The following is a 17931-nucleotide window of genomic DNA, read 5'->3' as shown; positions in this document are numbered from 1 at the left end:
CAGAAATCAGAATTCTGTTAATATTTTACGTACATTTTTAAAATATCTGTCTCTAAATGATTATCATTCATTAAGAGCAAAGAATTGCAGCCTCCACTATTAAGAGAGATATTTTCATAGTTTTGAAGTGGCTCCTACCCTCTCTGTGTTATCCTGATGAAATATAAACATGGTTTTAAGAAGATTTGACATTAAATCCAAAACTTCCAACCTCTCGTCTGTATTTTTTCATTTTTCCTTTAACTCCATTAAGTTCGTATTGTAATTAGTATACATTTTATATATCTTTTAAATGGGTGCATCACAGGAAATATTTTCCTACTTTGGAGTAATTTAAAGCCAAATAAATTTACAGTTTTAAAATACAAAATAAGCTCTTCAGATTAAAAAAAAAAAAACCTGTTTTTTTCTATTATGAAAATGTAAAGGATTTTTAAAATCTCATTTATTTTGTCAATTGGTTCTGCTTAACATTCTTCAGCCCAGTCCACTCTCAATTATCCACGCTAAGGAAGGGGGATCAGTGGCCTGGATAATCTAAAACAGCAGACAATTTTAAAAGCCCTTGTATTTGGCCTGGGCATACTTTACAATCAAATTCTGATTATCCACACTAATGAAAGGAAGAGCAGGCACCTTGAGAAAGATCCAAAGCTAATACAGACCTGTTCATCTGATTGAGGGTACCCCAAGGAGGAGGGCCACATCGTAGAGCAGAAGGAAAGCAGCAGGGCCACAGCAGCTGCTGATGGCACCACCCACAAAATGCAAAACACACACACACAGTTGCAGTATTCATATCAACACTTCTCATGATGTTATCATCTTTAGATACATGGGGTTCTGTTCAAACACCCTCAGGTAAAAAGGCATATTATGCATGCTGTTCCAAATGGATAATATAATAATATTTGTTCATATATACTAAAAACCTCTTTCAGAGATTTCCTTTGCCCCATTAGTCACTGAGTCCTTTACTACCATTGCCAAGTTCACAGTAACACACTTGGGAGAGTACTATAAAAGATAAAGATGAAAGAGGCAGTGTGCTGGAGTAGCTGAAGCTCCAGCCTAGAGGTGAGATAAGCTGGATCTTTGTCACCTTTTGATCTCTGTTGATGCCAATAGTCATGTATATTCAAGCAAAGGGAACAGCATGAGCAAAGGTACAGAGGCATGAGGGACATGGCACATTTAGCAAATTGCATATGCTCTATTTCGGTCAAAGAGTAGGATACATATAGAGAAGAAGTAACAGGAGAAACTGGAGTTATAGTCAGAGAGAAAATTGCAGGGATCTCCACTGTCAATATTAGATCAACGAGACACAAAATTAACAAAAATATCTAGGACTTGAACGCAGATCTGGACCAAGCAAACCTAACAGACATCTACAGAACTCTCCACCACAAATCCATAATATATACATTCTTCTCAGCACCACATCGCACCTACTCTAAAATCGACCACATAATTGGAAGTAAATCACTCCACAGCAAATGCAAAAGAATGGAAATCATAACAGACTCTCAGATCACAGTGCAATGAAATTAGAACTCAGGATTAAGAAACTAACTCAGAACTGCACAACCTCATGGAAACTGAAAAACTGGCTCTTGAATGTTGACTGGATAAACAATGAAATGAAGGCAGAAATAAAGATATTCTTCAAAACCAGCTAGTACAAAGACACAATGTACCAGAATCTCTGGGACGCATTTAAAGCAGCATCTAGAGTGAAATTTATAGCAATAAATGCCCACATGAGAAGCAAGGAAAGATCTAAAATCAACACCCACTTCTCAAAATGGAAAGAGCTAGAGAAGCAAGATCAGAAAAACACAAAAGATTGCAGAAGACAAGAAATAACTAAGATCAGAGCAGAACTGAAGGAGATAGAGACACAAAAAACCCTTCAAAAAATCAATAAATCTAGGAGCTGATTTTTTTTAAAAGATCAACAAAATAGACCGCTAGTGAGATTAATAAATAGAAAAGAGAGAAGAATCAAATAGATGCAATACAAAATGATAAAGGGAATATCACCACCAATTACTCAGAAATACAAACCACCATCAGAGATTACTACAAACACTTCTATGCACATAAACCAATAAACTTGGAAGAAATGGATAGATTCCTGGACACTTGCACCTTCCCAAGCCTAAACCAGGAAGAAGTCAAAACCCTGAATAGACCAACAACAAGGGCTGAAGTTGAGGCAGCAATTAAGAGCCTACCAACCAAAAAAAGCCCAGGTCCAGGTGGGTTCACGGCCAAATTCTACCAGACATACAAAGAGGAGCTGGTATTATGCCATCTGAAACTATTACAAACAATCCAAAAAGAGAGAATCCTTCCCAAATCATTTTATGAGATCAACATCATCCTGATACCAAAACCCAGCAGAGACTGAACAAAAAAAAGAAAACTTCAGGCCAATATCCATAATGAATATAGATGCAAAAATCTTCAGCAAAATACTGGCAAGCCAATTGCGACAGCACATCCAAAAGCTTATCCACCATGATCAAGTAGGCTTCATCCCGGGGATGCAAGGCTGGTTCAACATACACAAGTCTATAAATGTAATCCATCACATAAACAGAACCAAAGACAAAAACCACATGATTATCTCAATAGATGCAGAAAAGGCCTTCGATAAAATTCAACAACGCTTTATGCTAAAAACCCTCAATAAACGTGGCCTCGATGGTACGTATCACAAAATAACAAAAGCTATTTACAACAAACCCACAGCCAATATCATACTGAATGGGCAAAAACTGGAAGCATTCTCTTTGAAATCTGGCACTAGACAGGATGCCCTCTCTCACCAATCCTGTTCAATATAGTATTGGAAGTTCTAGCCAGAGCAATCAGGCAAGAAAAAAGAAATAAAGCCTATTCAATTAGGAAAGGAGGAAGCCAAATTGTCTCTATTTGCAGACTACATGATTGTATATTTAGAAAACCCCATTGTCTCAGCCCAAAATCTCCTGAACCTGATAAGGAACATCAGCAAAGTCACAGAATACAAAATCAATGTGCAGAAATCACAAGCATTCCCATGCACCAGTAATGGACTAAAAGAGAGCCAAATCAAGAGTGAACTGCCATTCGCAATTGCTACAAAGAGAATAAAATACCTAGGAATGCAACTAACAAAGGATGTAAAGAACCTCTTCAAGGAGAACTACAAACCACTGCTCAAAGAAATAAGAGAGGACACAAACAGATGGAGAAACATTCCATGCTCATGGTTAGGAAGGATTAATATCATGAAAATGGCCATACTGCCCAAAGTAATTTATAGATTCGACGCTATCCCCGTCAAGCTACCTATGACCTTCTTCACAGAACTGGAAAAAACCAACTTAAACTTCATATGGAACCAAAAGAGAGCCTGCATAGCCAAGACAATCCTAAGCAAAAAGAACAAAGATGGAGGCATTATGCTACCTGACTTCAAACTATACCACAAGGCTACAGTAATCAATACAGCATGGTACTGGTACCAAAACAGAGATATAGACCAATGGAACAGAACAGAGGCCACAGAGGTAATGCCACACGTCTACAAACATCTGATCTTTGACAAACCTGACAAAAACAAGCAATGGGGAAAGGATTCCCTGTTTAATAAATGGTGTTGGGATAACTGGCTAACCATGTGCAGAAAGCAGAAACTGGACCCCTTCCTGACACCTTACACTAAAATTAACTCCAGATGGATTAAAGACTTAAACATAAGAGCTAAAACCATAAAAATCCTAGAAGAAAGCCTAGGCAAAACCAATCAGGACATAAGCATACGCAAGGACTTCATGACTAAACACCAAAAGCATTAGCAACAAAAGTCAAAATAGACTAAAAGGATCTAATTAAACTCCTGAGCTCCTGTACAACAAAAGAATCAATCTTTAGAGTGAACCAACAACCAACAGAATGGGAAAACATTTTTGCAATCTACCCATCTGACAAAGGGTTAATATCCAGAATCTACAAAGAACTAAAAGATTTTCAAAAAAAAAAAATCAAACAAACCCATTCAAAAGTGGGGGAAGGATATGAACAGACACTTTTCAAAAGAAGACATATATGAAGCCAACAAACATGAAAAAATGCTCATCATCACTGGTCATTAGAGAAATACAAATCAAAACCACATTGAGATACCATCTCATGCTAGTTAGAATGGCAATCATTAAAAAATCTGGAGACAACAGATGCTGAAGAGAATGTGGAGAAATAGGAACACTTTTACATTGTTGATGGTAGTGTAAATTAGTTCAACCATTGCAGAAGACAGTGTGGTGCTTCCTCAAGGACCTAGAAATAGAAATTCCATTTGACCCAGCAATCCCATTACTGGGTATATACCCAAAGGATTATAAATCATTCTATTATAAAGACATATGCACACATATGTTCATTGCGGCATTGTTTACAATGGCAAAGACCAGGAACCAACCCAAATACCCATCAATGATAGACTGGACAGGGAAAATGTGGCACATATACACCATGGATTACTATGCAGCCATAAAAAACGATGAGTTCATGTCCTTTCTATGGACACGGATGAACCTGAAATCCATCACTCTCAGCAAACTGACACAAGAACAGAAAATCAAACGCCACATGTTCTCACTCATAGGTGGGTGTTGAAGAATGAGAACATATGGACACACGGAGGGGAGCATCACACACTGGGGTCAGTTGGGTGGAATAGGGGAGGGACAGCAGGGGACAGGGAGGTTGGGGAGGGATAATATGGAGAGAAATGCCAGATGTAGGTGATGGGGATGGAGGCAGCAAATCACATTGCCTTCTATGTACCTATGCAACAATCCTGCATGTTCTGCACTTGTACCCCAGAACCTAAAGTGCAATAAAAAAAATTATATACACCATGTGTATATATATATAATTATTTGGCTATTCTAGGTCCTTCAAATTTTCATATAAATTTTACAATAAGTTGGTCAATTTCTATATTTAAAAAAAGGCCTAGTGTTAAGAGTTTGATCAGAATTACCTTGAGTCTATAGATCAATTTTAGGAAAACTCAGTATCTTCACAATATTGAACCTTCCAGTCCCTGTGCATGTTACAACACTTCTTTTCATTATATTTAAAAATTCATCAATATTTTGTAGTGCCCAGGTCTCATACACATTTTGTTAATACTTTGTATTTTTGATGTTTCTACAAATGGTATTTTAAAATTACATTTTTCAATTGTTCATTGCCAGTACATAAAAATGTCATTGACTTTTGTGTACTGACCTTGTATTTTGAGACTTTGCTAAACTCATTGATTAGTTCTAGTGCTTAATGGAGATTCCTTAAGATTTTTTGTGTATACAATCAAGCTGAGAATAAAGATGTTTTTATTTCTTCCTTAAAAAAAAAAGAAAAGAAAAAGAAAATTGAAGAGTTTTTTTCTGCTAGGAAAGAATTTCAGAAATTATCCTGTAGAAGGTCAGAAGACATTTCGAGTTTTTAAATAATGGTTAAAATGTATTGAACAGTTAAGATTTGCACAGCATTGTTCTATGCACTTGATTCTTATGGACATATTTATATTTACAACAATCCCAAGATAGGCACTATCATCATTCTCATTTTGCCAGTAAGGAAACTGAACCCTGCAAAGCTCAGATATCTTCCAAGATTATACCATTGGTAAGTGGTGGAGTCAGGGTTTAAACTAGTCTGTTTGATTTCAGAGCTCATCCTCTCTCTCAGAAAATGGAATAATGTGGTCAGAATTGTAAAATACCATGCTAGAAGTAATATGCAGGGGAAATGGGAGGAGAGTGGAGAGGAGAGAGGGAGACTTTAAGAAGACAAGAAATGCTAAGTTCCAGAACTAAAGAAAAGGTAGTAGCAACGAAGAAGATGGGTCTAATCAAGAGGTTTAGAGGAGATAGAATAAAAAGTAATTGGTAAAATAAAGGAAGGAGTAAGATGAACAGTCTAATGTATTTCTGATTTGGGCACTTGTGTGACGGTCTAATAATTTTTAAAGATTCATTTAACCTTGAGCACCAGTGAATTTAGCTAGAAAGCAACCCCTACCAGATGGGCAAGCCGAGAAAGGAACGGCACAACTATCACCTTATTTCCTACAGCACAAAGCTGGCACGTATTTATTTGAGTAAACAAATGTCCTCTCTTAACTGACTAATTTAGTAGTGACAAAAAAATTCATGTATGACTATGTGGTCCAAGAGATAGAGCCCATACACAAAACAAATTATTAAGATACAGTTATTTTTATCTTGTTTCTCAAGGTTAAATATATCAACTCACTTTTAGCTTTCTGTGTAACATCCATGTGCACTGTAGAAAGATAGATAAGGGAGAGAGGAAACAGGAAGAGGAGAAAAGATGCAGAGACATGTTATAGCTTATCAAGATATTTCAAGTGTGTTAAGAAAACCACAATCATTTACAGAATGCTCTTATCAGAGAAATAAGTGTATATGTACATGTAAGTCTGTGAATACATAGAAAAATACTAAAAATACATATTCAAATATTTTAAATAGCTATTGGCTGATTATTTTATTTTCGGCTTGTTTGTATCTTTTAAATGTTCTAAAATTATCTTGTATTCCTTTCATAATACAAAAAATATTTCTAAATATATGTGATTAACATCCACTATACTCAGAACCTTGCTGATACAAAGGAATATACAGCCAGGCACGGTGGCTCACTCCTGTAATCCCAGCACTTTAGGAGGCCGAGGCAGGCAGATCACTTGAGGTCAAGAGTTCAAGACCAGCCTGGCCAACGTGATGAAACCCTGTCTCTACTAAAAATATAAAAATTAGCCGGATGTGGTGGCATGCACTTTAATCCCAGCTACTTGGGAGACTGAGGCAGGAGAATCACTTGAACCCAGGAGGCAGAGGTTGCAGTGAGCCAAAATCGTGCCACTTTACTCCAGCCTGGGTGACAGAGTAAGACTCCATCTCTAAATAAATAAATAAATCTTGTAAAAAAAATAGAATGTACAAACAGGCAGGCCAACTCTTATCGATAAATAACTTACATATACACATAGTGAGGGCAGAAGATATTTTTCAGCACTGATCATGAAGCCAGCTGAGGTACTAGAAAACTTGGTAAATGCAGAATCTGTGTTCAGAAACTGAAAGAGGTAATAAATTATGAAACATGCAAATGGCTTAGATCAGCAACATCACAAGCAGTTGCCTAGACACGTGATCTTTCTCAGTCATAGTCACCCCCAATCCACTATGACTTTTCTTCCAGCATCTGAATATTTTGCTTTCTCTTGTTATTCTGTCTGAAATTCCATTAATTCCACATTAACTCATTTTCTTAGTCCATTCTGGCTGGTATAACAGAATGCCATAGGCTGGCTGTCTTATAAAGAACAGAAATTGTTCAATTCCCACTTATGAGTGATAACGTGCAGTGTTTGGTTTTCTGTTCCTGTGTTAGTTTTCTGAGGATAATGGTTTCCAGCTTCATCTATGTCCCTGGAAAGAACATGAACTCAATTTTTATGGCTGCACACTATTCCATTGTGTGTGTGTCTATATATATATATATATATATGCGCCACATTTTCTTTATCCAGTCTATTTTTGTTGGGCATTTGAGTTGGTTCCAAGTCCTTGCTATTGTAAATATTGCTGCAATAAACATAAATATGTGTGTGTCTTCATAGTACAATGATTTATAATCCTTTGGGTATATACCCAGTAATGGGATTGCCGGGTCAAATGGTATTTCTGGTTCTAGATTCTTGAGGAATTGCCACACTGTCTTCAGGGAGGGGAATACCACACACTGGGGCCTGTCAGGGGATGGGGGAAAGGAGAGCATTAGGACAAACACCTCATGCATGTAAGGCTTAAACCCTAGATGACAGGTTGATAGGTGCAGCAAACTACCATGGCACATGTATATGTATGTAACAAACCTGCATGTTCAGCACATGTATCCCAGAACTTGAAGTAAAATTTAAAAAAAAAGAAAAGAACAGAAATGTATTCCTCACATTTCTGGAGACTGAAAGTCTAAGATCAAAGTGTCAGTGCAGTCAGGTTCTGGTGAGGGTTCCTTGCTGGTTGACAAATGGCTGTCTTCTTGCTGCATTCCCACATGGCTAGGATCCCTTTTATTTACTATGAGACAAAATTCCCATTAATGAGAACTCTGCCTTTCTGATTGTATTAGTCTTTCATGCTGCTAATAAAGACATACCTGAGACTGGGTAATTTATAAAGAAAAAGAGATTTAATGGACTCAGAGTTCCACGTGGCTGGGGAGGCCTCACAATCATGGTGGGAGGTGAAAGGTATGTATTATATAGCAGCAGGCAAGAGAGAATGAGGACCAAGTGAAAGGGGAAACCCCTTATCAAACCATCAGATCTTGTAAGACTTATTCATTTCCATGAGAACAGTATGGGGGAAACTGCCCCCATAATTCAATTTTCTCCTACTGGGTCTCACACAACATGTGGGAATTACAGGATCTTTAATTCAAGGTGAGATTTGGGTGGGGACACAGCCAAACCGTATCACTGACTAATCACCTCTCAAAGTCCCCACCTCCAAATACCATCACATATGAGGATTAGGGTTTCAATCTATGAACCCGAGGGGAACACACACATTTAGTATATAGTACTCATCTTCTTTATTAAAAAGCATAGGACTAGAAAATTTCTAGAAATTGGATATATTAATGATGACAAGGAGGATGATAATGGTAAAAGGGTGGGGCGGAATTCATTCATTAACTTTAAATAGTACCTCATGATTTATGAGGCACTTCCAAATATTAATGCATGTTAATAAAGACTTCTACATAACTTAATATTATATTAAAGTCTTTATTTGTGTTAATAAACATTTCCAGTTCAAGGTGGGGAATACAGCGAACATATTTAATTCCTTTTCTTCTCACAACCCGTTGCAATAACAATAAATGAGAGAAGAAATCCATAACTGACTGAAAACAAAAGAACAGAAATGGCCCCAGAATACCACATGTACTAAAGTACTTTTCTGGGATAACCAATAGGGAGAGAGGACCAGGCTTCAGAGCAATCATTATGGTAATGAAAGGATTATTTATCTTACTGCTGATGTGATGGGTTTTTCTTCTCCATAAACAGGGTCGTTGCTCTGCCTTTAGCCCATGTTGAATTCCTAAGAAATGCTTCATAAAAGTGAGAGGTGTGACTGGGTAGGACTCCTATCATGGGTACTGAGGCCACAGAAAAAAGCAGAACACACTCTCAAGCTAAAAACATGAACTTGAAAGGGCATGCAAAGAAACACAGAAGTTAAAATTAAACATACTCTTCTTATAAAGTCCTTGTTATCTGGCAGTTATCAAAGTCTAAATTTTGGGTGTCTCCCTTCATGCCCATAATCATTTGTGAGACGACTGAATGTCAGTAGATCCCGCCAACTTACACAGAATTCTATTGCTTACGGAGTGGTCCCTGACTCAGTTAATAGAACTATCTAACTTCAAAGGAAGTCTAAATCAGTTAGTGGTATTTATTCATTCATAAACATCATAAGGCATTTGACAAAAAAAAAGTAACCTGAAAAATAAGGACCAAAATTCTTTTTATGATACATGCAACAAAAGAGAAATTAATTTTTAAAGTTTTTATTCTAAATTGATCATTTATAATTGTGTATATTTACAAGGTATGAAGCAATGTTATTATTTATGAATACAAATTTTTAAAATTAAATCAAGTTAGCTAACATATTCATCACCTAAAATACTTAATTTTTTTGGTGGAATAATTTGAAATCTACTCTCTTAACAATTTTCAAATGTACTATATTATTAATCATAGTCACTACCCTATGCAATAGGTCTCAAAAAAAAAATTCTCCTGTCTGACTGAGGTTTTTTACCCTCTGGTCATCATCTCCCAAGATTCCCCCCACCTGCTAGCCTATGTAACCACTATTCTGTTCTCTGCTTCTATGGGTTTGATTGTTTTAGATTCTACATGTAAGTGAGAACATGCAGTATTTGTCTTTCTGTGCCTGCCTTATTTCACTTAGCACAATGTCCTCCAGGCTCGTCCATATTGTCTCAAAGGACAGAATTTCCTTTTTTATAAGGCTGAATAGTTTTCATTGTGTAATTTTTCCACATATTCTTTATTCATTCACCTGTTTATGGACACTTAGTTTGATTCCAATAAAGATATAGTGAATAATGCTGAAATGAATATGGAAATGCAGACATCGCTTTTACGTACTGATTTCAAATCTTTGGGGTAAATAACCAGAAGCGAAATCGCTGGATCAGGAACTTAAGTTTTAAAATTAGCATTATTAAAGAGATTCGAGAGGTGACAACATCCAGAAAATAAAACATGACTTCCTAAAACAGAAGCAATTAAATAATTAATTCCTAAAAGTTAGAAATATGATTTTCAAAAATAAATATTCAATAGAGGAGTTGAAAAACAGAATGAATTCAGCTAAAGTCCTAACATAGCTAAAGTATTAAAGGAATTCACCTAGGTCCAAAGAAGCTCAAAATGTAAGAAGAAGGTCTCCAATATTCATCCAATGAAATTTTTTAAAAAGAGAGAGATCAGCATTAGGAATTTGCACATGAGAAATTGGAGACTTGGAGAAGTGATTCAACTCTCCAGTGACAGTCTATAAAAGGAGGTCGACATATTTCAGATGTGTCCCTCTCCTAAGCACAAGACTGAAATTCAATGAATACATCTAAACGTGGCCTCGGTAGCTGTTTATGGCTGACATCCACTCTGACCTGCCAATGTAAATGCCAGTCTAGTCTATGCCTACTGTTTACAGTTGGCATCTGATGGGTGAGCATGGTAGTATATCTGATGATTAATATTTGAATATCATCCTGTTCTAAGTTATAATCTTTGAATGATGCCTACATCATTAATTTCATGGTACAATGAAAAAGGAGGAAAATATTTGATATTTTGTGAATTTCAAACTTTTTGCTGTTGTTGTTGTTGCTGTTTTTGAGACAGAGTCTCGCTCTGTCGCCAGGCGCTGGGCTCTAGTGCAGTGGTGCAATCTCGGTTCACTGCAATCTCCGCCTCCTGGGTTCAAGCAATTCTCCTGCCTTAGCCTCCCAAGTAGCTGGGACTACAGGCGCGCACCACCATGACCGCTAATTTTTGTATTTTTTAGTAGATACAGGGTTTCACCATGTTGACGAGGATGGTCTCGATCTCTTGACCTTGTGATCTGCCCGCCTTGGCCTCCCAAAGTACTGGGATTACAGGCATGAGCCACTGCGCCCTGCCTTGAATTTCAAACTTGAAATTGGGGGAAAAAATAAGAACGGTTTCTGTCATGTCAACTTTCAACTACGATAAATTTCATTGGTAAATGTCCACTTCTCTGCTCCCTGTTTCCTTACATACCAAGAAATAAATGACCAAGCTTTAAGCCTGCTTCCCTTCCTTCTTTCTTAGGTGGTCCGGAAAAGAAGCAGATCTATATGGATATTCCTTTTCTGGAAGAATACCAAGGGCAACCCAGAGATCAAGTCTCAAACTGCAATGCTTATTTAATCCATGAGGTTTAGCAGAAAACAGAGACAAAGACACACAGTTAAAATCTGTTGAGTGAAGAAAGCAAACAGGAAGTGGCCTTAGAGAAATATAGGGCCTGTGCTGACATTTACAACAAGTAGAGGAAGTGTGCCCCCAGCTCAGGTTTGCGTGGAGCAGTTGAGTTTTTATATATATATATATATATATATATGGACCAAACAAAAAACAGCCTATATAGGAACACCATAAACTCAACTTAAAACCAAAAAATACAACTGCCATGTTTATTTTCCGATGTTTTAAGAGAAAAAAAAAAAAAAAAAAAACGCCCAAATGTCTTAACTATAAGAATCTACATTTAACATATCATGGCAAACAGAGTTGGCCCAAACCTGAGGCAACCCCCAATTTCTGCCACCATAAAACCAAATTCAAACTTAAAATCAACTATTACATTAGCATCAAGTGCAGCATCAAGGATTCACAATAACATTCCTAAAACTGAGGCCTTTGGCTCCTTAAGAACCACAAACTCAGATCCTACTAGGAAGCATTAACACAGTAGTTTAGACTTTGCTTAGGATTTGTGGGATTTTGCAAAGCATGTTTGAACCCTTAAGAGCCTTTCCTGAAATCACTGGGAGTTATAAGCTCATAAGAACAGTAGAATTGGGTCCTAAATGTCATTTTCATAGCTCCTCCGTGGCCAGCCATCAAGTAAACAAAACACCACAGAGCTACTTGGTGTTTTTGTGACTCATGTTCCCTGCAGCCAAAAACAGACAACAGAATCCACTTTACAAGGGGTTAAAAATCATGGGAATTTTTCTGTACTTAAAAATATTGCGGGAGACTCACTTCTGTATGTACAATGATTTTTGCACTCTCTTCCCTGCCTCTTAGTCTAACAAATACATTTTACAGGTTTTACACGGTTCTTTACAACTCACCTAAAACACATAATTTCCCTCCTGCTTATATCATTTATTTGTTATTTATTATTAGATTTATATTGTGCTTTCCTCCAAAAGGCTCAAGGCACCATGCAGTCAACTCTTAGATAATAAACATTAAACTCTTTCTTAAGACCATAAACAGTGAAATAGCCAGAGGAGAGATAGAAGGGATCTGAACAAGGACAGAACAAAGCAAAGGCGGGGATTCTGGCAAAATACCCAACCAAGGAGCCAATGTGTTAGGAGACCCAATGATAAGGCCCAGTCCCTGCCCCTCTCAGCGAGCCCCAACTGCAAAGACCCCAACAGTATTTTCTATATGTAGACAAAATATTTCCATTTTTGCAATGAGAGTGAGGGAAGGTACGCTAGTTATTCTTCAGGGAATTCAAGAGAGTATCTCAAAACAAATACATGGATACAGACAACAGTATTTTGAAATGCAGTGGAAAGAGAGACAATAGAAAGAGATATATGGTCATGTTTCATAAGAAAACTTCAAAGTGTTAGATTTTTTTTACAAATACAATTCATGCTCAGTCCTCAGTTCTGCTGAGTGCCTCTGACTTCCAAAGGATCTACAGACCTTCAGAGGCCAGGGCAGCACAAAGTGCAAAGATTATCAAAACCAAAAAGAGACAGGCTGTCCTCAGCTTTAAAATCCAAGCCATGCTGATTTGATAAAGCCACGAGTTAACTTCCTGTACTGTAATCTAGTCGACGGTGGGAGAAATGGTTAAACAGTAACTCTCCTGGCAACTGCTGGTGAACTAGCCAAGCATGAGCAAGGAGGGAGTAGATTCTAATTAGCTATCAAAACAAAAATGACCATTTTCACTAAATGGAGTAGACAGTGTAACTCTCCTTCTCTCAGAGCACAATAGAATTCAGCCAGGAGAAAGAAAAATAATAATAGTATAGGCATTAATATCAGTATTTGGTGAGTACTACATGCCAGGCACTCTTACACCACAGTTGCATATGCTTACCTCTTCGATCCCCAGAACGAATCTAGAAAATGAGTATGACTACTTTTCAAATTTCACAAATAAGGAAACTGAGGCTTAAATACATTATTTGCCCAAAGTCACTCTGCTAGTAAGTGCTGAGCTAAAATTCAAACACAGCACGAAAGGATAAGTAAGGGCTCCTAGGTTAGAAAACAAGCAGACATGCAAAAGTTATTCTGTGAGTTGACAAAGAGAGCAGACTGATGGCTCTTGGCAGAGCACGCTGGATCAAGTACCCTACCCAGGCAGCTACAGATAGATAGTTAATGGCAGGTCAGAGGCTGCAAATAAAGACCTCAAAATATGGCGGGAACAAGCCAAAGTCCAAAGAGCATAGGACAAGCTGGCTCCAAGCAGACAGAAGAGATGCAACACGATTGAGATCATGTGAGGAGAGGAGCTCAGAATGGACCAGTTAAGGTTACCTCCAGGTCCTAAGCCGGCAAGAACCGAACGCTGGTAGTTGAAACCCGCACTATTGTCTTGTATAACTAATTGCATATTTATGCCAAGTTAACCGTTGAGTTCCACAGTGAATCATTCTTTGTAATCCTTCTGTGATCCCTTCAAGTATGAATATCATGCATTGAACACTTACTAAATGCCAAGCACTTAACACACATTATCTTATTTAAACCTCATAGCTGTACTACACAGGAGACTCCATAAGAATCTCCATCCTACAGGTGACGAGGCACAGAGAAGATCAGTCATTTGGTCAAAGTCACAAATCTAGTAAAAGGAGAGATAGACTCCAAATCCAACGAGTCTTGCCCCAAAGCTCATCTTCATAATCACCAATGTTTTGTTGCTTTTAGAATCTGATTCTATTTACTCCATTCCAGTGTTTTACCATGCTTTCTCTAATTTTTCTGACCTCTCTTCTAAGAAGGAAACTCACCAAAATTATTGTTTTTGTTTTTATTCCTAGAGGGTCAGCCTATTCAGTCATCCTCTGCCACAAAGTGGAAATTATCAGGAAGAAGATGAAAGAAGATCCCATATAGCGAGAAAGGTAGCATGGAAGCCGAGCTAACCAGGACATTGTCAGATGTCCTTAAAAGAGCTTTGTTATAAGAAAAATAAAAATAAAATAAAATATAAAGCAAACAATTCAGAGTTCATATATATAAGAAAAAAAGAGCTTTGTATCACAGATCATATATGTGTAATAATATATATAATCACTCAGCGGGAGATGTCTTCTACATGGCGGTTATCACAACTGTGTAGTAGGGATTCCTCATTCCCATTCTACAGGATGGGGAAACAGCTATCGAAGCTTAGAATCACAACCAGCATGGGTTGTACCGAGATCAACTTGTCCTGTTTCTTTGTCTAGAAAGCTCTCCCCATATTCAAATGGCACTCTCCTCCTCACCCCTTAAGTTTAGATGGAATAATGCTAGTTCGCAGAGATCCTCCTTGATGACCCATCCTGAAGAACTGGTTTCCACATGACCCTTTCCCACAACATCCTATCATCACCGCAGCACGTACCAGAGCAGTCATTATTTCATTGATTGATTAACCTGTTTTTCTTGGTGTATAAGTTTTCCAGGGGTGCTGTAACAAACAGCCACAACATGAAAGGTTTAAACAACAGAAATATATTCTCTCACACTTCTAGAGGCTGCAAGTCCAAAATCAAGGTGTCTGCAGACCCATGCTTCACCAAGACTGTAGGTAAAATGCTGCTTGTCTCTTTCTAATTTCTGTTGGTGGCCATTGCTCTTTAGCTTACAGTAACATTCCAATCTCTCTCTCTTGTCCTGTGATGTTCTCCTTGTCTCTGTGTCCACATTTTCTTCTTTCTTTCTTTCTTTTTTGTTTTTGAGATGGAGTTTCGCTCTTCTTACCCAGGCTGGAGTGCAATGGCACCATCTCGGCTCACCGCAACTTCTGCCTCCTGGGTTCAAGCAATTCTCCTGTCTCAGCCTCCCGAGTAGCTGGGACTACAGGCACACACCACCACGCCCAGCTAATTTTTTTGTGTTTTTAGTAGAGACGGGGTTTCACCATGTTAACCAGGATAGTCTCGATCTCTTGACCTCGTGATCCACCCTCCTTGGCCTCCCAAAGCGCTCAGATTACAGGCGTGAGCCACCGTGGCCAGCACACATTTTCTTATTTCAGATTTCCAAATGTCTTGGTGTCCAAATTTCCTTCTTCTTAGGACACCAGTCATATTGGATCACAGTTCTGCCCTATGCCAGTACGATCTCATCTTAACCCAGCTAATTACATCCTCCAGTGGCCAGTTCTGGCCTCCAGACTGTAAGAGGATAATTTATGTTGTTTACGCCCCGCAGTTCGTGATAATTTATTGCCGCAATCCTAGGAAACTACTACAATAACTCACTCAGCTTTGTTTAATCCACGGTTTCACATACTTATTTGACCAAATAAATATTTTCCCCATGGTAGCTATTAACAATCTCTAACTCCCTTGGGTGGAGGGAATACATGTGTTTTAGAAAAGTAAAGCTAATCTTCCTATTTCACAGATGAAGAAACTGAGAATTAAGGAGGACAAAGAATTCACACACTCCTGTGTGGGAGGGTGAGGACTAGAACTCTGGCTCCAAAGCTACTCTGGGTGCTTTTTGCCATTTGCTTCCATTTACTTCTCAGCTGCCCCAGGAAACAAGGTGGCATACAAGATTAGGCTTGGGGCTCACTAAGAATAGAACAGGGAACTTTTCCCAATTAATGGAGGGCTCTTTGAGAAAATTGACCCAATATTTTCCCAGCCAATAGAAGAAGTGGTTCTCCTTTGTAGAGGAGTTGGGGCAAATGGGTTCTAGAAACCAATTATAAAAGCAACTGATCCAATGTAAACTGATGTCTCAGCTGAGTTTGGACTGAGTGAAAATCCAGCCACAGCTTAGTTTTCACCTCTTCATCCCTCCACCCTTGTGTCTAAAGAAAGAGACAAGGGAATGTGAGCCTCCACCCACGACATGTTCGAAAAGGGAAACAAATTCATTGTGGACTTGATAGCATTGTGGACTGTTCAGTTCCTTGCTGCTTTTCTTTTTGCCTCTTTACCCCACCACCTTCCTCAGGTACAGAGACCACACCAGAAATAAAGCATTCCTACGCCAGTGAAGGGGAGAGAGTGGCCCCTACCTTCCACTTGATAAGCTGCGGTGGCTGCCCCCCATCCAAATCCCTCAGGGAAAGCCATGGTTTAGAAGCTGTCTACTGGAATCCTCAGCTGCCAGAAGCAGAGCGTCCTTTGGCCAGAGGAGCCAGGCAATTATGCAAACAGAAAATGAGCTCTCACTCCAGACTAGAGCCTCAGAAGGCAAATATTGATGCAAACAAGAAGGAAGCAGGACAAAGGACACTGGACTGCCACAGCATTGGTAAGAATCCAAGACACTTTGTACAAGGCCATCAATTACACTTTCTTCTCCCAGCACTCCCTGATTCCTAACACAGTTGATAACCCTGGGTGCTAAGTCCTTCATTTGGCAGGGCACCTATTTACCTTTTAAAGTAACATGAACATTGTTTTAAAAAGTCATATAATCCTATAGAATTTTCCCTTAGTTCATTCAACCCAATTCCTGATCCCTACTATAGAGGTAACCACTTTCCGTGATTTCTTCGGGAATTTAATCTCATGTTGTTTAAGGAATAGGCTATTGCTTCTTTTTTTTTTTTTTTTTTTTTTTTCAATTTTAGGTAAGTATTGACTTCTGAGTAAAGGGCAGAGGATCTAGCGTGTTCTCTCTCTCTCTCTCTCTCTCTTCCCCCTCCCTCTTACCCTTCTACCTTCCCCCATTTAGCAAACATGGTAAAATTACCTTTTCATCTAAATGAATTCAAAATTTATATTACTATTAGTCTGCACGGCTCAAAGCTGAGCCATGTAGTATACATACCTTGCTTACATGCAACTTTCAATTTTCTCTGGGGTTAATCCACTGCCTGATCTTTATGTTAGTTGATTTCCTCTATACCTATTACTAATTCATCCCCAAACACTCTGACAGAAGAATACATCTCTGACTTGTTCAAACAGCTCTGTCTCCCTGCTCCATTCCGCACTGCTTATTTTTTAGGCCACCATGGAGCTTTGATCCACGACCTCCTTCATGTCATTCAGAGGCTCCTTCACTCTCGCTGGTCTTTCTCTTCCTTTGTTTCTTCTCCGTCTTTAGAGAAGCACATCCTCGAATATCTGTCTGATAAAGGGGGCCTGGTACGTAAATATTTCAAAACTCTGTAGCTGCTCTGGAATTATCTTTAGTCTAATATTGCTCTTAATAGCAGTTCTGTGCAGGATTTTATGATGAAAATAATATTCACTCCGAATTTTGAAGGAATTGGTTTCTGGTTTTATAGTATGGCTACTGAGAAATTTGATGGCAAT

The 17931-nt window shown here is 38.4% G+C and overlaps 1 protein-coding gene across 3 annotated transcripts in view; it reads right to left on the bottom strand.

Annotated features, from left to right (window-relative positions):
- LOC116547511 (cytosolic beta-glucosidase) overlaps positions 1-16831 on the bottom strand; it is a 126819-nt gene extending 109988 nt beyond the window's left edge. For all 3 annotated transcript variants that reach the window (XR_004267077.1, XR_004267079.1, XM_032273457.1), the window contains exon 1: positions 16680-16831. Coding sequence is in view for 1 of the 3 variants with exons in the window: in XM_032273457.1 (XP_032129348.1) it covers positions 16680-16737 (58 nt within the window). In the remaining 2 variants the exon portion in view is untranslated. The remainder of the gene's footprint in view (positions 1-16679) is intronic.
- Positions 16832-17931: the final 1100 nt, after the last annotated feature.

Source organism: Sapajus apella, unplaced genomic scaffold (assembly GCF_009761245.1).
Source record: "Sapajus apella isolate SASKATOON/1434 unplaced genomic scaffold, GSC_monkey_1.0 scaffold5, whole genome shotgun sequence".
In the NCBI taxonomy this organism is placed as follows: domain Eukaryota; kingdom Metazoa; phylum Chordata; class Mammalia; order Primates; family Cebidae; genus Sapajus; species Sapajus apella.
The sequence above is the reverse complement of the archived record's forward strand: the minus strand, read 5'-3'. Positions and strand labels throughout refer to the sequence as shown.